Raw genomic sequence first — 26,126 nt, forward strand, 5'->3', positions numbered from 1 at the left:
AAATCTTTCATTTTAAAAATCTTTGTGGGCCTTTTCCATTTTTCATCTGTTTACTGTCTTCTTTTAATCTTTGAAAAATGGTACCTTTATTTAATTGAATCTCACACCAAACTTTCTTTTAACTAGTTCAACAAACTATTAATTCTTTTTATTTTATGATGTGATAATGTTCATAATCTTCAATTATCTTCTATAGTATTTCATAAACAAATCCATGTTTTAAGCTTGTGTTGTCCCTAAGCTACTAGATGCTAGATGCTATAGCTATAGTTAAATCTGTAGACATAAATAGATATCAATAGATAGATATAGATACACAGATATAGATACAGATACAGATATGTACAGACCAGCTAGGTGGCACAGTGAATAAAGTTCTGTCCCTGGAGTTAAGAAGACCTGACTCAAATCTAGCTCCAGACACTTACTAGTTACGTGATCCTAGACAAGTCACTTAACCCTGCTGGCCTTAGTTTCCTCATCTGTAAAAGGAACTGGAGGAAGAAATCGCAAACCACTACAGTATCTTTGCCAAGAAAATCCCAAAAGAGGTCACAAAGAATCAGACATGACTGAAAACAACTGAACAACATAGATAGATAGATAGAGAGATAGATAGAAAGATAGATAGATAGATAGATGATGCCTCTATGTCCCATGTAATGATATATTATTGCTCCCTATAGACACATCACGAAATTAAGTCCCTTGCCAGTCCCTTCATTTGTCTAGGAGAACTTGTGGATCATCCTTCCATTTAGCGGCTTCTTCCTTCTGACTTTTTATTTACAATAAGGATGTTAAGATACACATGATAAAAATACTCCAGTAGCACATCCATGAAACCAAAAAGGGGCAAACAGGACTGAAGACCATTTTGTATTTTTCTGTTTCATGGGTTGCCATGGCCAAAGAAATCATCATCACCCACCTCTAGTGATGAGTCTCTTCATAATTAGCGAGGCTGATGCTTGAAAAGCAGACTCAGACTGTAACTGGGACCATAACTAAAGATTTTCTGGAATGGCAGAACCTATCAGACTTTGCACTGTACTGATATAGACTTTGAGAACCCATGATGACCTCTATGCTGCAATAAAGTATCAAAGTAGCACTTTGTGGAAGACTAAAACTATAATTAGAATAAAAACTACATGAGAAGTCAAGAATAGCAATTTGTGAAAAAGTGTAAATGTCAGCAAATATTTAATTCTGAGGGCTATGCATGCAAATTGAAAATACATGAAGAAAAGATGAAACAAATTTCATTTGCAAAGAAAAGGCACAAGGAAGGAAAATGGGCATTTGAAAATTAGTTTTTGTTTGGAAAGTGAACCAATGTGTGAAAATGAAAGAAGGTAAATATTTATACCAGAAGTATTTTTTAAGTTCTCCTGGATATCACACTGGATATTGCATTCAAATTCTTCTGTCTTTTCCAAATTTTATTAGCTTCATGACCATGAATACATCAAGTAAACCTCTCTCAGCTTCCTCATCTTAAAGGTGGAGATAATAATAACAGCATTACTCACATCACTGATTTGATATGAGGGAAGTGTTTTATATACAGGATGTCCATAAATTCTTAGGATAATTTTAAGCAATAAAAGCTGAAGTTGTTGAAATTTTAGAAGCACAAATGCTACAAACTTACAAAATCATTTGAAAGGTTAATTATTATTTTTTAAAATATATTGACATTTCTTACTAAAATTCAGCATAATTACATTTATGCTATGTATCACTCTGGTCGATTTTTTAACTTTGTGAAAACTTTAATCAGCTGCTGCTCAGTGACTAAAAGGATTGAATTTGTAATCCTAGCTTTAAGAACATCAAACAACGAGGTTTTAATGCATGCACAATAGTTTTGACCTGACCTCCTCTCTAAAGGAAATAGATCAGGTGATTGTACTCGCCAAAAAAGGAACCTTCTCTACCCAGCCACCGGTATGAAAAAAGTGTCATCCTGAAACTGTCACACATGTGATGCATAATTACCAGGTGTCCCATGTTGCTAACATCAAAATTAAAAAATTTATTTTTCAAAATCCATAAAACAAAATGTGTAAAAGAAATATAATCAAAATAATTAAACTTTTAAGTGTTTTTGTGAATATGCAGCATTTGTACTTCTGAAGTTGTTAGAGCTTGAAACCTCACTAAAACTTTTGGAACTTGATACATAAGTTATATTAATAGTAAGTAAAATATAAATGTTTTATGTACTTTTTAAAAGTATTTTTATCTAAAAGTAAAGATATTTTTAATTTTTAAAAAATTTATATTTGTGCAAAACTACTGTTTTCGATGGAAACAGTCTAACTCCAGAAAGATTCCATCTCTGGATATATTCAAGAAGATAATACACATATTAATCTACAGCGTGAGAGGCCTTCACTTGACTGAAGTCAAGATTCTAGATCACATGATCTCTTGAGGACCCTTTTACCTCTGTGATTTCAAAGTTAATAACAATAAATATCTGGCAACAAGGAAGTGTTTTATAATCCATAATTATGATTCCTTTCAGGAGTTTATATGACCTGGATATAGATTTAGTATAAGTAAAAAAAATTATAACCTTCTCCAGTAGATGCTTTTGAAAAATTTCTGATGCCAGTAGTTTCACATGTGGGCATCAATGAATAAATAGTGCTTCTCCTTCATTACAGCTCAAAAAACAAAGCACCCTCTAACTCTGTCCTGCCTTTCTAATGAGTACCAGGAAGTTGAAACATTTTTAGGAAATGATGCCCACCAGTGACTTGGGAAAGCCAATGATTTATGCCAACTGAGATGCATCAAATCTACAAACAGAGAGCTATTTTGGTAGTCTTTCTACTTATTATCCACACATCAGAAACTATGACCACTAGTGTCTGACAAATCTCTATTCAGGACCAATATTTTAATGACAGTATTTGCTTCTCTTGGCAGCTGGCCTTGTAAACCCAAATTTACGGAGAATTACAAAATTGTCTGAACACATGTACAACCAAAGGCAAGAGGCCTAAAGCTGGTATGCAGACTGCTTCTACACTGGAATAACAAAGGACATTTGCAAAAACCACTGGGGAATTTTACACAGGACAAGGCATTGTTTTATTCTAACTTTTACCTTGATACGGATGTGCTTTATGCATTTTGCTTTGTATTACAGTCATTTCTATACATGACTCATCTCTCTTACTAGACTCTAGGCCAGGGATTCTTATCCATTTTTCTTTAATGTCATGGGCCCTTTTGGCAGTCTAAAGAGCCTCATGAACCCATTCTCAGAATAATGTTTGGGGGTTTCTTGGTTGTAACTGAAGGAAAGGCTCAATTTTAAGAACCCTTGCTCTAAGTCCTGTTGGGGAAAGGAACTACCCCTATTCTAAGTTAATCTTATCTTTGTGAAGGGTATACCTTTTTGTGCATGGTTCATTCAATTGAAATTTTCTTCTGTCATCCACTGACTCCAATGTAAAGGTGGATATAGAGGAGGATATAAAAAATATATTAGAAAATATCGGTCAAGAGTAAAAAAAAAAAAAGAAGCCAAAGTCTTATATCACCAAAGCCTGAAGCCTATGTTGTTAATATTTTCTTAAAGAAGATTTAGAACATAGACATAGTGATTGGTTATAGTGAACACTAAATACAATCATAAAAAAGAAAAGGATTAAATCTTTTATTATACCAAACCTGTGATTTTATTTGCATGGGGAGTTCCCAGTAAGGGACTACCAATGCCATTTGTATTTCTGTTATGCAATTTGTAATCTTATAAATTAGCCTGGGTCATTGAAAGGTTAGAAAATTTGCCCAAGGTCACATAGCTCAAATGTGTAGTAGAGAAGTGGTTTGGGGAAGGGGAAGAAAATGAGTTCTGTTTTGGATGTGTTAATTTTGATATGTCTTCAAGACACCCATTTTGAAATTTCCATCAGGTAATTAGTAGTGTGGGAATAAAACTAAGGAGAGAGTCTGGGGTTATGGATATGGATTATGAGAGTTATGGAATATGAGAGTTATCAGCATAGAAGCAATAATTAAATACATGGGAGATGATAAGGTCAACAAGAGGGAGAATGTAGATGGAGAAGAGGAGAGAACCTAGGACAGAAACTTGGGGAACACCCTCAGTTAAAAAGCATGATCTGTATGAACCAGCAAGGGAGACTTAGAAGGGGCCATATAGACAAGTAGAAGGACAACCAAGAGAGTAATGTCATGAAACAATAATAGCTAGCATTTATATAGTGCTTTAAGGTTAGAAAAACAAATATGGTCTAATTTTATCTTCACAACAAAGCTGCAAGGTGGGTGCTATTACTATTCCCATTTTACAAATGAGGAAATTGAGGGAGACAGAGGTTAAACGACTTGGACAAAGTCACAGAAATGTCTGAGGCTGGATTTGAATCCAGGCCTTCTTGACTCCAGGTCCAGAGCTCTATTCTCTCTTCCATCTACCTGCTACCATGAAAGCCCACAAAGGAAAGACTATCCAGGAGGAGATAATGATCACTATTGTCAAATGAAGCAGATAACCAGCGAAGAATGATGGCTGAGAAAAGACCATAGGACTTGCAATTAAGATATTATCTGTAACTTTGAAGAAAGCTTAATGATAACATCAGAAATCAGACTACAGAGGGGTTGAAAAATGAGAGGAGAAATGGAGTCAGCAAGCCTACTTTTCAAGGTATTTGGCTGAGAATGTAAGAAGATATATAGGATGATAGCTTGAGGAAATGGTAGAGTCAAATGAAAATGTTTGCTTGTTTTTTTAAGGTTCTATGATACTTGGACTTGTGCAAAAGCAATAGGGAAAGAACCAGTAAAAGAGAGAGGTTGGAAACTAGAGAGAGACAAGAGATAACTGAAGTTGCAATCTCTTAAAGGAGGCAAAAGGACACATGTAGAAGTGTTGGTCTTGGTAAGGACAAGAGATTGCAAATACTTAGAGAAAAAAATAAACATTATTAACAATTTAAAATATCAATTGCCTAAATAGCAATAATTTCTGATCCATGTGTATATGTTCCCATCTCTACAAAAATATTTATGGGAATAATCTACACCAGAGGTGTCAAACATGCAGTCCTCCTGCAGCACTTCTCAGTGCAGCCTGAACCAGATTAAAATGTAATTGGGAAATATTTCACCAAATAAAAATATAATATAATATAATATAGATAATGCTAATATGTCATTTCTAGGTCAAAATGTAGCCCACTGGGATCCTCATGTGTGGTTTAGTGGCCTCAGTTTCTATTTGATTTTGAAACCACTGATCTACATAATTATTGAAGGCATCCTTGGAAAGGATGATCAAAGAACTAGAAAGCTTTCATGGATAACATGTTTAGCAGAAAACATCTTTAAAGTCGAGCAACTAACTAAAGGGTACAAGGAACATAAGACACCCCTATTTTTCTTACTTGGTTCATAAAAATATTTGATTTTGTGAAGCAAAGCTCCACTTAAAAGGCTGTACTCCATCAAGATGTCTCCCATGCATACGGTAAGAGGACTTGAAAGACATAACAAGATAATTTTATTTCATTATACTTTGATTAGAAATACCAAGTGAGATGGGAAGTGTATCAGATATAAGGCAGTCTTACAAACAAGAGAATTTGATATATACCAAAATTTAAGCAACATACAATATTGCAATTATATATTTTCAAAGGAACTTTAACCTGAGGTTGCTGTAAGAAGAACTGGGTATGACCAGTCACTGCTTAGGACAAATATACACAGAAAAAGGGGAGGGAGTGAGGAGGATGCTTTTATTATGTGTAACAAGGAGAGCAGGACATCATCGGAAAAAACCTAAGGACTTCTTACCACAAATACTTTCCATGACCAAAGATAGAAACATATATTTATATAAGAGGAGCAGGTAGATGGTGGGCAGAAGAAAGTTTGAAAGGATATCTGTGTTTTAGTCTAGTCCCTTCATGTTATGCACGAGGAAAGTGAGGCTTGATTGTCCAAGGTCACGCAGGTAGTAATTGGCGAAACCAACACTCAAATCTAAGATGCTGACTTCAATTCTAGAATTGTTTCCACTGAACCATATTGAATTAACCTTAGATGATCTACTTTCATCCACATAATGTTCTATGGCCTTAGGAAAAAAAGTTCATCTTGTAACTTCAAACCAGCTTTTTTTTAAGTCAACTTTTTGGTTAAAAAAAAAATAATCAGTCACATTACATCCAGAAAGTAGTCAGCTTTGTTACTCATTTGTCAAAAACTCACAATGGTCACCAAGAATAATGATCCATCAACTTGGAATTACTACCACTTTGAATGAAAGCATTTTTTCCTTGTGGTATTAATTCAACACCATTCTCTTAGTGCCTGAATTTTTCAGAACCAGCAGACATATAGATCTCAAAATTAAAGCTCTCCCTCACTTCAATATATAAGGCACTGGGTTTTCAGTTAGAAGTCATGGGTTCACGTCGTATCTATGCCACTTATTACCTGTATGACCTTAATCAAATCAATCAACCTCCCTGGCCTCACTTACTTTATCGGCAAAATAAACGGGCTGAGTTATATGAAACTAAACCAAGGCTATACATATTTCTAAACTCTAAGTGCTACTTAAATGTATGTCATTACTATTTATATTTTTAAAAATAGGTTTCACAGCATGACTTTAGGTTCCAAAGAAATGTTTCTAAAGTCTTCATGCAAAAGCTGATCATGCAATATTTCTGGGGTTTTCAAAGGATGCAATGTAAAATTCTTCTAAAAAGATTTGATTCTGAAAGATTCATGGCCCCCTTCTGCAGCTGTTAGCAGTGCAAATATATGACTAAGATATTGCTACCACAGGTAACCAAGTTCATCAGTTTTAAATCACTGATACCATTGCTTCAGTTAAAGATCACAGAATGATCTACTGATAGGAAGCATTTAGCATATCTACTAAGATTGGATGAAAAGTCCTCTGAATAAAAAGACAAGATTATCTAATGCTGTCTTAAACTCACAATTATCTTTGACACAAAAATATGAGATGGACCAGAAAATTAAAATAAATACAGGCATTTAATATTTTTCCTTATTCCCTTATATTTCTTTCTCTTTCTATCTCCATGCAAAACTCATTTTGTTAGGTGCAAGGTAAAAGAAATGTGCGACTGTAAAAGTACAAATGGGAATGGGAGGAGAGGTCTTAAATTTTGACTAATCAGAGATATTACAAGGCGGTTGCAAGGAGTGATAAAAACAAGAAATGCCAAATACCTCTTCTAAGGTGGTATCTGAAATTCCATAGCCAGTTAGATGCAGATGATGTAGGTTTTGATCCAGAGCCTGAAAGAGGCCTTTAAAGCATGCTTTATCTGTATCCTTTGGAATTGCATAAGTCAGCTCATTTCCACCATTTTCTTTAAGAAATGCTTGTGGAATGTAGATCTGTATCAGAGATGTAACTCGATCTATGTCCTTGGCATCTTGGATCTCCAGAATGAAAGGCTACAAAGAAGATGGGAGAATAACAGAGAAAAGAGGTGAAATCCTCAAGTACCTCAAACAGACATCAGTTGATTTGAATTAATCATTACACATTCTATCAGAACTAGAATTCAAATTAAGCAAAGTCGAAGTAGCCATCCACTGACACATGCAGCAGCATGGACTATGTGTTTATTTCAAATAGAAATCAACTCAGGCACAAGACACCTTCATAAATACATTATTTATTTCATCTCTCCCTACCTTGAAGGTCACCTAAATTCAACTCTAGGATTTATACAGGACAAAAATTGCCTACGTGCCTATAGATAACCACAATGTTTTAGTTTACTGCCTTACTACTACCACTGTATTCTGAGTACCTGAACCTGTTTGGCCTTCAATATGAGAAAACAAAACCAGAGTTTCTGTTTATTCATAAAAAGAAAACCTCAGTTGGTTGGAACTCTGAATTAAACGCCAAAACATTGGCCTGCTTTTCTATGCCCTTTACCTAGGTACAAATATGTAATCAAAAGAGACAGTGGATGGAGAAACAAATTCATCCCTACTATGGTGGGGGAGACGGATGGAGAAATTGAAAGCCCATGGCTTACTAATGATAGGTCATTAAAGTTATCTTCATTTGCCTTCCTTTCATTGACTTGCAGATTTTTTGAATGACTATCACTTCAGTTGCTATTATTTCAGAAACCCTCTACATTGTGCTTTCTGTCTCCACCACTATAATGAAACTGATTCCTAAAAGTCAATCTGTTGCCCTTTCTTGCCAAATCCAATGATCCTTTCTTATCTATCATAATTCTCTTTGACCATTTTGTTGTATTAAACATTGCTGACCATCCCATCCTCGAAACTTTCTTTGGACTTCATGACATTGCACTCTTTGTGCCTTTTCTCTTTTTCATTCTCATTACAAACATTTATTGAGTATTTATTTTATTAGTTCATCTTCTTACCATCCACTTAATATGGAAGTCCTCCAAGATTCAATCATAAGCCATTTATTCTGCCTACACTTTCCATCAATGAGTTATACTTTTATGGCTTCCACTACCACTTTTATAGTAATGGCTCTAAAATCTGCAACCAAAATTCTGATATTGACCTAACTTCCCTTCTCATAATTTCAACTGTCTTCAAGATATTTATAACTAGATGTCTTTCCATCATCTCAAACTCAAAATATTAAAAATTAAAGTCATCTTCTCTCCTAAACCATATTTTTCCAGGTAGCCCATTTCTGTCAATGGCACCATCATTCTCCCAATCACCTATTCTCAAATCTTGGATTTATCATTAACTCTTCCCTCTCTTTTATCACTATATCAAGTATTTAACTGCTTTCTCAATTTTTCTTTCAAAACACATTTTGATTTTATCTATGTATACTACCATAGCTGCTACCATAAGCCAAGCCTTCAACACAGTTGGGCTCTTAAACACATCATTGAAAGTGATCACATTGATCAAATTGAAACACATCATACATTCAATTCAACACAATTCTCTTTAAACAGTGGTGTCAAACTTGAATAGAAATGAGAGCCCTAAACCATACATGAGGATCCCTGTGAGTCACATATTGACTTAGAAAATCACACATGTTCATGTGTGTGTGTAAAGATATACATATATAAGTCAACACATTAAAACCAGAAAGGAAATACATTTTAATCTTATTTGAGCCAACTTGGGAGTGTTATGAGCATGTGGCCTATGTGTTCAATACTTCTACCCTAAAATATCTCTCTAACTAGTATTTCTTTACTGCCAATCCATGCTATATACCTCAACCATACTAATATTTCTAAAACATTTTTTTTTGTTCATGAGAAACTATAATATGGTGAAAAAGACTAGGGGCAGCTAGGTGGCACAGTGGATACAGCTCTGGTCTTGGAGTCAGGAGGACCCGAGTTCAAATCTGGCCTCAGACACTTAACACTTACTAGCTATGTGACCCTGGACAAGTCACTTAACCCCATTGTCTAGCCAAAAAATAATAATAATAATAATAAAAAAATATAAAAAGACATTGAATTTGCAGCCGGAAGATATGGTTTTGAATCTCAGCCTGTCCATTTACTGTTATATGACCTTGTCTCCTCATCTGTAAAGTGTTGGGATGATCTCTACTGTCCCTTATAGTTTTAAGTCTATGAATCTGTGAATGCGAGGGCCCCAAAATCCTCACCTTTAAAACTATGAATGTAAAACCTATTCTGACTACCTTATGAGGTCATGGAGAAGCTTAAATAAAATACTATACTAAGTGATAGATGAGCATCCATGAGACAGTGCAGCATAGAACAGGAGACAGAAAACTATAGCCCATGGATCAAATCCAGCCTGCTTCTGGTTTTTGGCATGGCTCAACAGGTAAGAATGTGGTTTTTTATATTTTTGAATAAAATTGTACTGCATTTAAAAACGTAAAAATCTTTCTTAACATGTGGGCCATACAAAAATGGACAACAGTGGGATCTGGCCCTTGAACCATACTTTGCTGACCTCTCACATAAAGGATAAAGTTCTGAATTTGGAGTAATGAATACCAGGATACAAATCTCACCCTGGAAATTTACTAACTGTGTGTTCCTGGGCCAGTTACTTGTAACCTCTCCATTTTTATAATACCTAACTTGAGGGATTGTTGTAAGAATCAAAGAAGATATATCTAAAGCACTTCATAAACCTGAATTATTGGTATTATTCTTTGTGCTAATGGGGAGAGAGAGAGCGCACACGCGCGCACACCTTTACTCTGTACAAACTCATCTCTTCACTATCCCCTACACATGCCATTTTCATCTCTGCCATTTTTCACTCCCCACCTAAAATGGCCACCTAATCACTGAATGTGAGTTGAAAGCCATCTCAAAGGCTATATAAACCAACTTGTACCTGTACATTAATTCTTTTTACAATAACCTCAATAGGTAGTCACATAGTCTTCACTTGATCTCTCTTCAATCACTGGAGATGCTAGTATTTCCAGAGGTACCTCATTCTTTAGTGTGGTTCTTTTTGTTGGGCAGTTTTTCTTCCCATCAAGCCTTAATCTACAATTCTTCAACTTTTACCCACTGCTCCTCGTTCTTCCCCATGGAGCCAAGGAGAACAAGTCTAAGCCTTCTGTCACATGACATCTCTTCAAATACTTGAAAATATATAATATATGACCCCTAAGTCTTCTCTTCTCCTATTCAAAATTCAAAATCTTCCACCTTGTAGCCTTCCTTGGTCATTCATGTCAACACTGATCTCTTACCTTCCTGACTAAGCAAAGCCATTACAAACAGTACCATATGTTTTTGGCCCCAGTTTATACTAATTCAATACTACATCATATTTTTCATCTCCAGTTGTCCTAATTTATATCTTGCCACTGGACCCAGATGGCTCTGTAGGAGAAAGTAAGGCTGGTGACTTTACACAGCCCTCCCTCACTTAAATCTAATTCACTTGCTAGTCACAGCATCACCTTCCTGATGCCATGGTCCTCTTTGAGAATGAAGAACAAATAACAACAACATTTTTCTCTAAGAATTACATGTCTATCTATTCTCATATTCTTGGGGTAGGGGTGGGGCAGGCACACTGCCATTCAAGGGCCCATTTTATGTGTCCATCCTGCTGCTTCTGCATTTCCTACCCCCCAACCCCAGCTGAGCTACATTCTACCCTATTTGGAAAGCTCACTGAACTCAAACCCATTGAGTTCCCCAAGGCTGGTGTTTGTGGGCAGAGGGCAGTCTGCCACAAAGATGGACTGAGGCAAGTTCACTTCTTTCATTTCTATTTTCAAGTGAGATGCTCCCATAAGCAAGAAACTCAGAGTTCCCAATGTCTTTTAAAGTCCATTTTTCTTTTTTCTAAATAAATTCAAAATAAAGAATTTTTAATATGGAGAGGAAACTGTGCCTGCTCCCCAAGAAGCCTGCAGGTCTCTGCCAAAGGCCTGAATAGCTCCCAAGGTCATTGGTCCTCTTCAGAAATGAAGGATGGACAACATCTTTTCTCACCAACAAGATTCTAATTTTCTCAAAAACAAGAAACAAGTATAACACTTATTTCTATATCTTGAAGTTCTAGACAGGATGAGGAATTCCCCAATAAGAACCTAGTATATTAAATTTAACTCAACATGTAATTATAATTACTATTACTAATTGTTGCATAATAAATACAATTAGAACAGAAAATAGCCTCATGCATAAGAACTCATAGGCTTCAGACCTGGAAGCATTTATATAGATTACCCAGGCCAATGTGCTCATTTCACAGCTTTGAAAGGACTGGAATGGTTACCATGTGGAAGAGGCATTTGGTTCATTCTACTTGGCTGCCATAGTTGTAACTAGGGATAATGAGTGAAAGTTAGATTGCAAGCTCCTTGAAGGCAAGGATTATCTTTTGCTTCTTTTTGTATCCTTGGTGCTAAGCACAGTGCCTGGTACATTATAGGTACTTAAAATCAATCATAAAAAGTTTAAGAGCAGCAGACTTGGGCTTGATGGAAAAAAAATTCTTGAAAACAGAGCAATTTCAAAGAAAATTTAACTGTCTCTGGAGATAGTGGGATATCTCTATCAAGAGAGGTCTTTAAGTGAAGACTGGACGACCACTTGCCGAGGATATTGTAGAAGAGATTACCATAGAGGAACAAGTTGTATCCTACAGCCTTCCAACTCTGAGGGTCTTTGACAATGAAGCGTGGGCAATTTTAAGTGACTTATCACAGTGGCAATGGCACCGGACCTAGGAGTTAAACCCCTGTTATCTAACACCAGATTCAAAGGTTCTTTCTACTATCCAACACTATGTTCTGAAAGCTTCTACAACAAACATTTATTACTTTTCCCCAAGTAGAACTTAGGGCTCTTTGAGAGAGTAGGGATGGTGTGGTTTTTGCCTTTGGATTTCCAGAGCATTCCACAGTACCCTAGCACACATTAAACTTCATAAATATGATTTGTAAAAATAGAATTACAGTTCTAGTTTCTTGTCTTACTTGTTTTGTCAGCGTCAGACTGAGGCCATGGCCGTAGGTTTCCTTCAGGCTGGAGGGAGAACCAGAACATCTAAGTCGCCCGTGCTGGAGTATGGCAATGCGATCACTAAGCACCTCTGCCTCATCCAGATGGTGTGTAGTGAAGATTAAGGTACGGCCTGTATTTCAAAATTAAAAGAATATCAAAGTTTATATTGCAATACCCTCGAGAAAGCTTATGAAGTTCCAGTAGAATATTGGAATTTTCATGTTGAAAGGGATTTCTGGGATTATCTGTTCAGGGACTGTCTTATGCCTCTTCTTGTACACCCAGAGCATAGCATAGTGCTTGGCACATAGTAGGCGCTTAATAAATGTTCAATGATTGATAGGGAAACTGTCGTCTCTAAAAATTGAGTAACTTCTAATAAACTGCTGGTAGAGCTGTGAAATGGCTCAATAATTTGGGAATACAATCTGGAACTATGCTAAGAAAGGACTAAGGTGTCCAAATCCTTTGATTCAGAGGTCCCATTGGCAGGTATATGTGACAAAAAGATCAAAAATACAAAAATCCAATGTATATAAAAATATTTAAAATAGGACCAATTCTTTTTCAGGTAAGAGATGGACTAGCTGACCTCTAATGTCCCCTCCAACTCTGAAATTCTCTGATTCTGGGCATATTACTACATGGTATAGTGGTTTTTATTATTTCATGCTTTTCTGAAAAGTTTATATATATTTTTGTAGGCTAAAATACATTGTAAGTACATTGGAAAACCTGACTATTTAAAGGAATACCACAGTAGCTCTTTTCTCAAAAGAAATAATCATTCCCTAATGTCTATGTTTTATAAATTCAATTCCCTTTTTAATATACATGCACTTTAAGTCAGGAGACAAAAACATTTATCATGAAGAAAAGGCCTATATTAATTTTATCTCTTATTTTCATAATATGACAGAATGACAAACCCATATTGGTTTTTCATATTTAAGGATTTCTCTAGATAACATAAAAGAAAGCTAAATAAGTCATTTTATAAAGGTCCAGATGATCAATTAATTGATGTTATCCTGTTGTTAATTAATCTTAAAGAACATCTAATGGCATGTAGAGAGGTTTAAAAAATCGCTATTAAGATTTCAAATTAGAATAAAAAATAATCTCCAATCATTTTTATCATTCCTTTTCTGAAGTCACTCTATTTTTGCTATTAAGATACCTTCCTTTTTATAGAAGCAATGATAACATAAAAGAATAAAAATGCAAATTTTGATCAGTAATGAGCATCAAAAATGTAAGCACAATAAGCGAAGAACCACTTCTACAAATATTTTTCTTAATGGATGGGGAAAAAATTGCCCTAATTTCTATTTGAGAATGATGGTAATCACTGCAAACTGTGTGTGTGTTGAACATAGAGGATATGTGTGAATATGCCAAGGACCAAAAAGACTGAGGTATGAGTGACAGCTCTTTACCCCAAAAAGTCTACCCTTAAACTTGTGATTCAACCACTTTCTGCTGTGTGTAGGGGTGGTACTATATAAATAACTTCCCTCTAATAAGATCCTATAATTTGATGCACACCATGGCATGGAAGTGGTCATATATTCTTGAAGGATATGGTAGGGTCTCATAATTTTTTAACAGTTTTTTTTTTTAAGTTGGAGAAATTCTTGAAAATCATTTTCTGAGTCATGGAAGGGATGTAACATATTATAAGAATACCCAGCCTAATGAATCACAGGTGCTTTAAGCTTTGAAGACATATGACTTTTTCATGAGCTTTTGACATGAACCAAAACCTATTGTCAGGTTTATATCTAGTTACAAAATTTAAACAACTTATATTCATGACATTTACTTGATCAGGAGAGTTATATCACCTGGTATGGCAGAGACAATGGATTTTGCATCTGGATTCAAAATTCAAATCCATGACAGTGCATTGCCAACCTTGAAAAAATCACTTAGCTTTTATAGGCCTGTTTAATGCTTACTGTGTACTAGGCACTACACTAAGTGTTGGGGATACAAAGAAAGGCAAAAACACTAATTAACTGGAAAACTACATGTAAAAAGCTATGCACATAGATGGAATATAATCACAGAAAGCACTATTAATGTATTGGGAGGCAGAAAGATTGGGACTAGGGAAGGCTTTCTAGAGAAGGTGAGATTTGATCCAAGTCTTGAAGAAAGCCAAATGAACGAAGATATGGAAGAAAACGGGGTTAGGGCTGGGGGATAAGGGTGAGGGGATTATTCCAGACACAGGGGACACCCAGTGCAAAAACACTGAGAAGGGAGATAGAGTGCACAAAGAAGAGCAAATAATGCAAGGAAGCGGATCATAGAATGTGTTCAGGGGAGGAAAGTGTAAGAATACTGAAAAAAAAAAGGAAAGGGGACAGGTTTTAAAGGGTTTTAAATGCCAAACAGAGGGTCTACATTTGATCTTGAAGGTAACAGAGAGACATTGGTGTTAACTGAGAAAACAGGTGTCAAAGTCAGAGATATACTTTAGGAAAATCACTTTGGCAGTGGGAGAATAGATCAGAGTAGGGAGAGATTCGGTGCAGGGAGATCAAATAGAAAACTACTGGAATAGTCCAGGCATAAGATGAGAAGGACCTATAATAGGGTGGTGGCTTTACAAGAAGAGAAAAGAGGAAATATGCAAGAGATATGACGAAGTTAAGATCTGGTAGCAGAAGAAGGAATTCTGAAGCCTATGAAACTGTTACTTTAGCATATCTAAATCGCTTATATTAAATTCACTGCTAACCACTAAGGTGAAATAAACATATTTATTCTTTGATCTTGAAAATAAAATGAGGAAGGGAAAAAAGGGTCACAGTAGTTCTTAATCCAATTTCAATATTTTACAGAGATCAGGCAGGTCCAAATGAAGGCCAAACTAATTTATGAGAGTAGATATGTGTAGAAGGGAGCTGTGAATTATAAGCCACAAAGAAATGAAGTAGCAGGTGCTTTCCTGGGAGACAATATTGATTTGAACTAAAAGAAGTGAACTAAGCCCCTGAGTTCAAGTGATAGGAGCAGCGACACATTTAATTAGTACTCTGTGTTTTGCAGTTAATTTCAAATGAAAATTTTCTAAACTATGTCTATGTCTAAAAATAAAACAATCTATACCATTTTAAATAGTTTAAAACAGAATTTAGATAAAGGAGCAAAGTGTATGTCCATAATGGATTGTTAAAGAAATATTAAGAATTCCATGCAATGTTTTCATGCTATGTTTTAAGGATTTTATGCTACATTTCATGCTAAAGGTTCCTAATCTTTTAAGTCAACTACCACTGTGGCTCATAAATCATTTAATTCAGAACTAGATTATTAGGCTACATGAAATGATGTACCTAATCGGGTATATACTAGTGAAGAGATGGCACAGGGAGCCAGGATCAGAGTCAGAAAAAGCTGAGTTCAAGCCCCATTTCTGACACATGCTGGCCACGTGACTAATGGAAGGCACTTAACCTCTCAGTGATAAAAGCAACTCTCAAAAATTCTAAGTTGGAGAGTTTATACAGATATGTAATGGTGGAAGGAGTTTCCTCACTGGGAGCTCCCTGTACCTAAGAAATCACAGGTCTGGCTGATTAAACAACAAGCCTGTATTGAGTACTTACTACCTTCTGGACAATATGATAAGCATTAGATATGAAAAAAATAAAAACAATCCCTGCCTTCAAGGAGCTTACATTCAAATGAGGAAGACAATATGTAAAAATATAGACAATATAGAAGATACACACAAAAAAGAAACAAAGTAATCCTAGAGGAGAAGACAGCCAGTTTGGGGAGTGGGGGGTGGAGGGGATGGAGAGGGGGGCAGGAAAAGCCTTCCTGCGAAAAGTATTCTAGGATCTGAGTCCTGAAGGAAATCAACTTTTAAGAGGAAGAAATGAGTAGGAAGAGCATCCCAGGCATAGAGGAAAGGTAGTATAAAGGCATGAAAATTAGAGATGGAGCATCGTTTGTGAGGAACAATAAATAGGCCAGTATGGTTAGAATGTAGAGTTTATGAAAGGGATATAATATATAACAAGACTATAATAAGACTGGAAAGAGAGGAAAGAAGACTTCTGGCCCCAATGGGATACAGATTCCCCAGCTCCCAAATATTTACTCCAACAGAACCATGAAATTCCCACCAGACCCTATAATGATTAAGAAATCCAATGAAATACTACAGCGATGTATCTCACCCTAGGACTGCATAAAACATTAGCCAGAAACCTATGGGCAATAAAAAAGGTTCCTTCTCTCCCCAACCCCAGCAAATATAGCACTACTGCAGGGGAGCCCCCGGCATGATCAGAGATGAAAAATGTGTAGTCTCTGTGTCTGGAGAAAGCGATAGCAAAGGGCTCCCGTAAAAAAAGTCTCAGGAGGGTTGAGTAAAAAAGCTCAATTGTGAGAACCTTAAAAGCTTCAGGGAGTACTAGATGGAAGCAGCCAGCATCAACCAGGCAGGGTCCCTGAGGTCCCTGACACTCTGATTTGAGACATCAGAAAAGGCCATGAAGATACAAAGTTCTGAACCTCTAAATTTCAAGGGGCCTTAGCCACCAACATGGAGATAGTGCAGGCAAAATAGTTCCTAGTCTCAACGAGTTCACAGTCGAATAGGGGCAGGAGAGAGAAAAAAAAGCATAAAACATATGAAGAACTCGGGAAATCTCAAAACACAAAATCAAAACCATTGAGGTTTGTGTGCAATATTTTCAGAAATTTCCATCTTATAACAATTCAGTTGTATTCACTCAGAATGACTCCTCTAATAATAAAATAATAGTAATTACTAGGCAACAAGAAAAACTAATTCAAAAGAGACGAAGAACCTTGGAAGAGGAAAATCTCTTGATTTGCTTTCTATTTATTTGGGTTGCCGATTATCATTCTGATGAATCATCAGACATCTTGTCATGTTAACTTCCCATGCTTGTCAGCTTTCATGTAAAGGTGACAAAGAAGTTTGTTGATGTCTGCTGTTGCCAGGATAAGAAAGTGAGTAAATATCTCACAGTTTGAAAGGACAAAAAGGTCATTTAGCATAATGCTCCCAACTTCAGGTCCACTTACAGAAATTAGTCCACTACAGTTTTTTTTTTTCCAATCTCAAAATTCTTGGGATCAAAGGTCTTTAGTCCTTAAAAAGGATAATTTATTTTTTTAAATGTATCCTCCTTCTTCCTGCACCCTGCTTTCTTTCCAGTTCCTGGTCCCTTCCACTGTTCTAAAGTTGTAGAGGGTAGAATAGTAGACAATACCAATACTAAATATGGTTGCCAATTTAGGGATTTTATAGAGAGCCACACTCCAAGCTGATTTAGGTTCAAAAACTTTTTCTGACCTATCTATACTGGCTGTGTGACCATGGACAAACCACTTAATTTTTTGTTGTTCTAAGCAACTCCATAAGACTGTAAGTTTCAGGAAAGGTATTGTCTTGTATTTGTAAAGGAAGTTTCATTACCAGGGAATTCTTTACAATAATTAAATCCTTACCCCAACTCCCTTGATTAACATGGGCTGGGATCAGTATTGAATAGGAAGAGAACAGTAAGTTAAATTATAAAGTAATTTCAATAGTCCCAAGCAGATTGGTTTCTGGGAGACCCATAATACTTAAGTTGTCTTTATGCATCCTGTCTTGAAAATCAATGTTTTGCTTATATGAAGAACGTTTTCTTTGAATACTAGTGCTTTTTTTGTTTTCTTCTTCCAAATTGTCCTCTTCGATGTAGTTGCAATCACAGTTAGCTATTCTCTCTTTAATTTCTTTAGAAAGATTTGCCACTGTGGATTGAAAGGGTTTTTTTTCTATTTTGTCCATTCTTCCTGCTGTGCAGACCATGAATTATGTTTTCACAATTTCTTATTTTTTTTTATATTACTCAGAAACACTTTACTATGGTTCCATTCTGTCTTGAGAATCTACAGGATCTTCTGCCCCATCAGGTGTTAATTCATTTTTGTCACGCAATATTTTTTCATAGATATATGGACTCTTTTGAGCAAATAGATAGAACGCTAGCCCTGGAATCAGAAAGACCTGAATTCAAATCTGGCCCCAGACACTTACTAGCTGTGTGACTCTGGGCAAGTCACTTAACCCTGTTTGCCTCAGTTTCCTCATCTGTAAAAGAGCTGGAGAAGGAAATAGCAAACCACTCCAGTGTCTCTGCCGAGAAAATCCCAAATGAGGTCATGAAGAGTCAGGCACAACTAAAACAACTCAACAAACATGGAATCTTTTACCTGAGCTGGGGGCCACATTCCCTTCTGTCATTAATAGATTCCTTGTTGGTTTTTCTATTTACACTTAAAGTCTTTAAATGAGCTCTCTTCTTCCTGGTATCTTTGGTAAATTCAGACTTTCTCTCCCTACTTCTCCCTATTGCTCACTTTCTTATACTCCCTTTGACTGCAGTTTTTCTGGAAGCTGGACCTCAAACTGTCTTATCCGTCCTAGTAAGCAATTCACTACTCACAAGTTTCAGTCTATGTCCCAAGTGACTTCTGGAGAAACAGATCTGGTCACAGCTGGATGCTGGCCTCTTTCCTTCAGTTGAAGGAGTACCACACAGTCATATACTCTGTTCAGTTCTCTAGTGGAGTTCTGTTTTGTCACAGAGCACTGACATAATACTGTCTCAGCCTTAGTAAACTTCTGCCTTTTGGACTTCAGTTTCTGTGGCCTTGCTATTATTGAAGCATGGCGAGCAGAAGGGGCTGGTGGTGGAGAAGGGTGTTGAATGAATGTGTTAGAGGTTAAGGATTATTAGCTTTCTCTGCTCTTAGTTCACTAATTGCTACTTTGAATTCTTAGCATTCTAGAGTGTGAAGAAAACTGAAAATACTTTTATTTCTTGTACATGAATTAAATGGAAGAACCAAGCGTATCAAGACAATGATATACTGTTGGGTGGGAAGTCCATTTAGTTATTCCGTAAGCACATATTTCTTGGAGAGTTGTTGTACATTGGCATAAGCATTAACTTAAATGTAACTAAGTATAAAAGACATTCAAAGACATTTATCACAATAAAAGAATATGAATCTATCATATTTCAAGGATGAAGCCCCAAGTACTACACTGGTACCCAAAAGATATTTTAAAAATTAAAGAAATGTTTCCTGTGTGTTGGATCGATCAGATATAGATGGTTTATAGGAAAAATAGACAAGAATTTCAAAGTATTAGATGATATGGAGGGTTTATTATATATAGTAATAGAGGAAGTACACACACCATTTTTGTATTGGTAAAGGCAGCTTTTTGAACCTAAGTATGACTCTTAAATAAAAGTCCTAAGAAATCTGAAAGGAATAGTGTGAATAAATCTAAAATTCTTACTGGGTTTTTTTTTTTCCATATGAGATTCTTTTACTATATTCCCAGGAAACAATTTCCGAAATGAAATTCTCCTGATCTCTCTTGATGCAAGATTTGGTCCGATGAATGACTATCTTAGCTTTGTTAGAAACAAATATTATCTTATCAGAACGTGCCCATCAGAATGGTGCTCATTTCCTACCTGCTCGATACTTCAGTAGAATATCCCAAATGCCCCGGCGGGCACAAGGATCCACACCACTGGTAGGCTCATCCAGAACAACAACGTTTGAATTTCCAATAAAGGCTATGCCAATTGAGAGTTTTCTTTTCATTCCTCCAGAGAGAGCTCTGATGTGCTTGTGTTGGTGGTGGGTTAACTCCACATCTTGAAGGGTCCTAGAATATGGAAAAACCCATCACTATGGTCCACAAACTACTGGTACTGTTCTCCTAGACCTCAACCCAATCAAAATGTTTCCTTAGAATTCAGTAGGCTACAGTTGAGAGTTAGCACTGGATGATGGAATGAGCATTGTGCCTGGAATCGAGAGGAACCTAAGCTTAAATTCTGCCTCTGAAACTTAGTTACTATGTGACCATAAACAAATTACTTAATTTCTGGATTTCAGTTTCCTTACTTCTTAAATCAGTTAATAGAATCTGTAATACCAAACTTATATGAGAGGCAGCATAACAGTGGATAAAAAGGAAGTAAGGAAACAAACACTTATTAAGCACCTACTGTGTTCTAGCCACTGTGCTAAGCCCTTTTCTCATTTGACCATCACAATCATGGGAGGTAAGTGGTATTATTATTCCCATTTTACAGTTGAGGAAAGTAAGGCAGGCAGAGGTTTTAAGTAACTTCTCCAGGATCACACAGATAGTAAAGAAGGCAAGATTTGAACTCAGATTTCTTGACCCCAGGCACTATACCACCTATCTGCCTTTTATATATGGTAGCCTCTGAGCTAAGAAGAATTAACTCAAGTAGCTCCTTTGACACATACTGTGTGACCCCAGATTAGTCAGTTAACCTCTCAGTTTTCTAGGGAATAATCTAAAACAAGAAATCTTTGAAAAGGTGCTGATCTTCAGTTGGTAGAATGAGTTCCCTCCTTTAGGATAAGCCTAGGTAACCTCTTCCTGTTTTGAATCAATAATCCTTCAGTACTTAGAACAGTGCCTGGCACATAGTAAGCACTTTATGAATGCTTGTTGACTATTGACTGACTTCATACTATTGTCAGATTATGCATCTTTCTGTACAAATCTGGTCATGTTAATCCCTTTCTCAAAAGTACTCAATATTTCCCTATCAAATGCAGAATAAAATTCAAACTTTTTAACCTGGCATCCACAGCCATCTACAACCTGGTAACTTACAAACTTCCCAACCCTTCTTTCAAATTATAGCCCTCTATTTATTATGCTACATATCCATTTTACTATCCATTGTATACATCCAACATGTTTACTATGCCTTCACTGCCTTGCCTTCAACAACTCCACCTTTTGAAGTCCCACCCAACTTTTAAGACCCACTTCAGATACCACATCCTCCAAGAATCCTTCCTAGACTTCCTCCGTCACAAATAATGTTTCCTTTCTCTGTCCTATAGCCCTTAACAATTGTCTGGTACCACATTCTGCACCACAGTTATGTCCCCATCTCACTGTATATTTGTCATGTCATTCATTGCTTTCCATTCTGAACCATAGCTATACATGCCAAATCTGCACAGTATTATGTTTGTGTCTCCTCAGCACCTAGCATATAGTAGCCTTTAATGCTTCTTAAATGAAAGAATGAATAAATAAACAAATAGCCAAAGACATTATTGTATTTGAATCAACAACAGTACATTATGCCCCATCAGTAAGTAGTGCATTATCTATGTTATGTTGACTTGTAAATTCCCTCTATACAGTGCTTAATTCAGTTCTACATGCAAGCAGTTAATGAATATTTTTGATGTTGGTGAATATTCATTTCTCTATGGAAATAGTTTTTTATTAATAAACATGAATACATTAATCGCTCATCAAAAAGCCCAACAATTTTCAGCAAATTAAACACAGTAGATTGCAAATAGTTTGCTTAACTACCACCTGTGTAGACTCAATGTTTACAATAGTAAGTACCCTTGGTACCTGTAAACCTTTCATATAACATCAAGACGTCATTCTTTAAATAACAATCATTGTGTTTCAATAGATCCATGATCCATTGAAGTGGATACTCCTTCCATTCTCACAGGTTGCACAACAACCCATTCATGCCTTCTCATCCTGTGTGACTCTTATTCGTGCACTGTGGCAAGGTGCTTTGCACAAAAAGGATGCTCAAAAATATCTGAAAAGTGAATGGGCAGATGGATGTCGGTGGTATGGCCACTAACTCTACTAGTTCAAGTAGTTTTCCCCAGATCTTGTGAGCAGATATGCACTTAGATCTTTTACACTGGCATACCAAAATTTTCATTCCCTGTATTTGAGATTCCTCAGTTATCTCCATTTTTTAAAGCAATGCTTAACTTTCATTATAGGTACAGCTAATCCATTATGTTGTTTTACTGCCTCTCATAAAGGTTATTTTGATTCCATCAGTGCCTTCTAGTGAGTCCAATTTGCTAATGTATTATCTATGCTCTAAAGTGAAATTCTACTCCATGATATTGAAGTGCAACATTCAATATGACCGAATGGAGATCTCTAGAAGAAAGGTGAAATTAGAGTTTGTTCTACCTAGACAGGTACCTCTTCACATATTCTAATTCACTGTGCAGGAAGGCCAGGCAGACACTGATAGAAATTTAATTGGCTAAAGTCCTGAGCACCTACTATTAGAGTGAGTGGAGACAGCACCATATACTCTAGCAAATTCTGATTTTTCCCACAATTTATTTGCTTTGAAATATAGTCTAATGTACATATCCTCTATACTTAATGCTTCTTTTTTTTTTCCTTTTGATTTCTTGAATTCGCCTATAGCTACAGAACTGAAGTACTTAGATAGAACTGGAAGAAAGAGGGAAAGAATATTTGTGAGACCAGATATTGTCTACCAGATGTTTCTTTCATTTTTAAAAAAATTTTAATATGTTTTATTTTTACATTAAAAACATTTCCAAACAACCCCCAGCCCCCACAAGAGGTCTCTTTGTAACAAAATAAAACCATTAAGCAAAACTAATGCAATAACTTCTTCTGAAAGCACATGCAACACTCTATATCTGTAGCACCTTCCCACCTCTCAGTTTTGGGGGGGGCGGGGTTTCAGATGAACAGAAGTCTGTTTTTTCTCTCTTTCATTCCTACCTTATTGAAAATTTTAAAAAAACCATTCCTTGTACCAAATGTGCTTAGTTAAGCAAAACAAATTCCCACAATGACTGTATACAAAAATATATGTTGGGGCAGTTAGGTGGCACAGTGAATAGAGCTCCGGCCTTGGAGTCAGGAGGACCAGAGTTCAAATGCGGCCTCAGACACTTGACACTTACTAGCTGTGTGACCCTGGGCAAGTCACTTAACCCCATTGCCCAGACAAAAAGCAAAATACATACATACATCTATCTATATATATAGATAGATGTATGTATGTATGTGTATATATATATATATATATATATATATGTCTCATTCCACACTCTGAATCCATCACTTCTCTACCAAGAGGTGAATACGTTTCATTATCAATCCTCTGGAATCACGAATGGTCACTGTATTAACTATTCTGCCAGTTTTCAGTCTTTTTTCTCTTGATAGTCTTCTTGTTATTGTATAAATTTTTCTGGTTCTGCTCATTTCCTTCTTTATCAGTTTATAAAAGTCTTCAAAATTATTCTTTTTTTGTAATATTGATGTTAATAGTATAAATTTCTCTTCTGTAACTAAACTATTTACTTTACTTGGCATCAGTTCATACCAGTCTTTCCGTGTCTCATTGGAATCTTCTATGTGTTCGTTTCTCATAACACAACGGTGTTCATCATATTCATATACCACAATTTACTCTCTCCTTTCTTAGTTGATAGCTATCTTTTTAATTTAAAGGTGTTTTGTTTTGTTTTTTTGCCACTACAAAAAGAGCGGCTATAAATACTTTTGTAAGGGGCAGCTAGGTGGCGCAGTAGATAGAGCACCGGCACTGAAGTTAGGAGGATCTGAGCTCAAATCCAGCCTCAGACCAAACACTTGAGGCATACTAGCTATGTGACCTTGGGCAAGTCACTTAACCCCAATTGCCTCATCAAAAACATTAATAAATACTTTTGTACATAGAGTACACTTTCTAGTTATTTATCTCTTTTGGATATAAGCCTAACAGTGGCATATCTGGGTCAAAGGACATTCACTGTTTATTAACTTTTTTTTTAATTCCAAATTGCTTTCTAGAATGTTTGTACCCATTCACAGTTTCACTAGTAGTGCTGTTTTCCCACAGGACCTCAAAATTTTATTATTTTCCTTTAATTCCGTCTTTGCCAGTCTGATGATTGAGATGGGAAATCTCAGAATTGCTCTCATTTTCAATTCTCTAGTTACTACTATTTTGTAGCACTTTTTCATATGGTTATAGATACCCTGGGCTTCTTCCTCTGAGAACTACCTGTTCCTATCCTTAGATTATTTATCATATGGGGAATGACTCTTATTCTTATTCTTTTCTTTCATTTTAAAATTGACTGTGAATTATTAAAATTTTAATTTGTTAATTACTGCCTTTTATTTACTTTAAGAGGGATAATGTGGTATAGTGGATTAAATGCAGGTCTTAGAGTTAGGAAACCTCCTACCTCTTACATTGGCAACGGGACTATATGCTAGGCATTTCACCTGCCAGTGCCCCCAGGCAACTCTCTAAGACTTTACATTACAGAATTGCTTATTTACATTGGAAGGGGGCGGGGACTGGCAACTAGGTGTCACAGTGGATAGAGTACCTAGACTGGATTGGGAAAGAATCATCTTCTTGAGTTCAAATCCAGCCTCAAACACTTACTAGCTGTCCCACCTGGGCAAGTCACTTAACCCTGTTTGCCTCAGTTCATCTGTAAAATGAGCTGAAAAAGGAAATGCAAACCCCTCCAGTATTTTTACCAAGAAACCACAAATGGGGTCACAAAGAGTCAGACACAATTGAAATGACTGAACAGCAACAACATTTGTGGGAAGAACTCCTTTCCTGGGAGTTCCACTTGCTGAGGAAATCACAATGGCAATTCCACATATATCCAGCAGGAATACACATGTACACTAAGAAGATCATGGACCCACTCAGGTGATGCCACCATCATATAAAAAATAACACAAATTTTAATGGAACTTTCAAGTTGTCAGGATTCATCTCAAAATCCAGCACTCTTTCCATTAAACCAGGGATAGGGAACCTGCAGCCTCGAGGCCATATGTGGCCCTCTAGGTCCTCAAGTGTGGCCCTCTGACTGAATCCAAACCACTTTAATAAAAGGATTTGTTCTGTAAAACTTGGACTCAGTCAAAAGGCTGCACCCAAGGACCTAGAAGGCCACAGGTTCCTCATCCCTGTGCCCATGCTCCATGACAAATAAGATTGGGAAAACAAACTTACATGTCTACTATTAATGGGAAAAATCCATTATTGGTTGCATAGCATATATATTTTAATAAAATGGAACATACTGCCTCAGGATGCCTCTAGGCTAGTAAATTCTCCCTCCCTAGAGTTCTTGAAACAAAGGCAAGATGAACACTGGTTGGGCATGTTGTTGAGGGGATTCTTGTCCAGCTGCCAATTGAATTAGATGAACTCTAATATACCTTCCAAATCTGATATTCCATGGATGCCTGAAAGGAAAGTCACTATTTTAAATGCCCCCCAAAAAAGTTTAAAAAAAAAACAACAAAAAGGAGTTGTTTTGGATAAAATTGAAAGGAAGCACTAGTCACTGGATGAAATTTCAGAAATAAGGAAGACTCCCTCTCTCCTCAAAAATGAAAAAAATACAACTTTTAACCAAAATAAAGGAAGCCAGGTGATATAAACATGGAACATAAATCATGATCTTCAAGCTTACGTAGCTCAGTTCTCTAGGGGCATTAAGCAAATTTAGAACCCCATGAGGACTTCAACTACATTTCTCCAGATTGACCAACTGTGAAGAAATCTAATCCCATCATGACAGTAGTCTACTTATGTGCTTTATACTATTGTTAACTTGATAAATAAGAATCAGTCTACATGATTCAATGGAAAGAGCAGTGAA

At 36.3% G+C, this 26,126-nt stretch overlaps 1 protein-coding gene across 1 annotated transcript in view; it reads right to left on the bottom strand.

Moving 5' to 3' along the window:
* Positions 1–26,126, bottom strand: part of ABCA13 (ATP binding cassette subfamily A member 13) — a 489,891-nt gene that overhangs the window by 242,948 nt on the left and 220,817 nt on the right. The window contains exons 39-41 of the mRNA XM_027837266.1: positions 20,075–20,271; positions 12,512–12,669; positions 7,264–7,494 (exon numbers count right to left, since the gene is read on the bottom strand). Coding sequence (XP_027693067.1) covers positions 7,264–7,494; positions 12,512–12,669; positions 20,075–20,271 — 586 coding nt within the window. The remainder of the gene's footprint in view (positions 1–7,263; positions 7,495–12,511; positions 12,670–20,074; positions 20,272–26,126) is intronic.

This window comes from Vombatus ursinus, unplaced genomic scaffold (genome assembly GCF_900497805.2).
Source record: "Vombatus ursinus unplaced genomic scaffold, bare-nosed wombat genome assembly UNPS02014820.1, whole genome shotgun sequence".
NCBI classification, from domain to species: Eukaryota; Metazoa; Chordata; class Mammalia; order Diprotodontia; family Vombatidae; genus Vombatus; species Vombatus ursinus.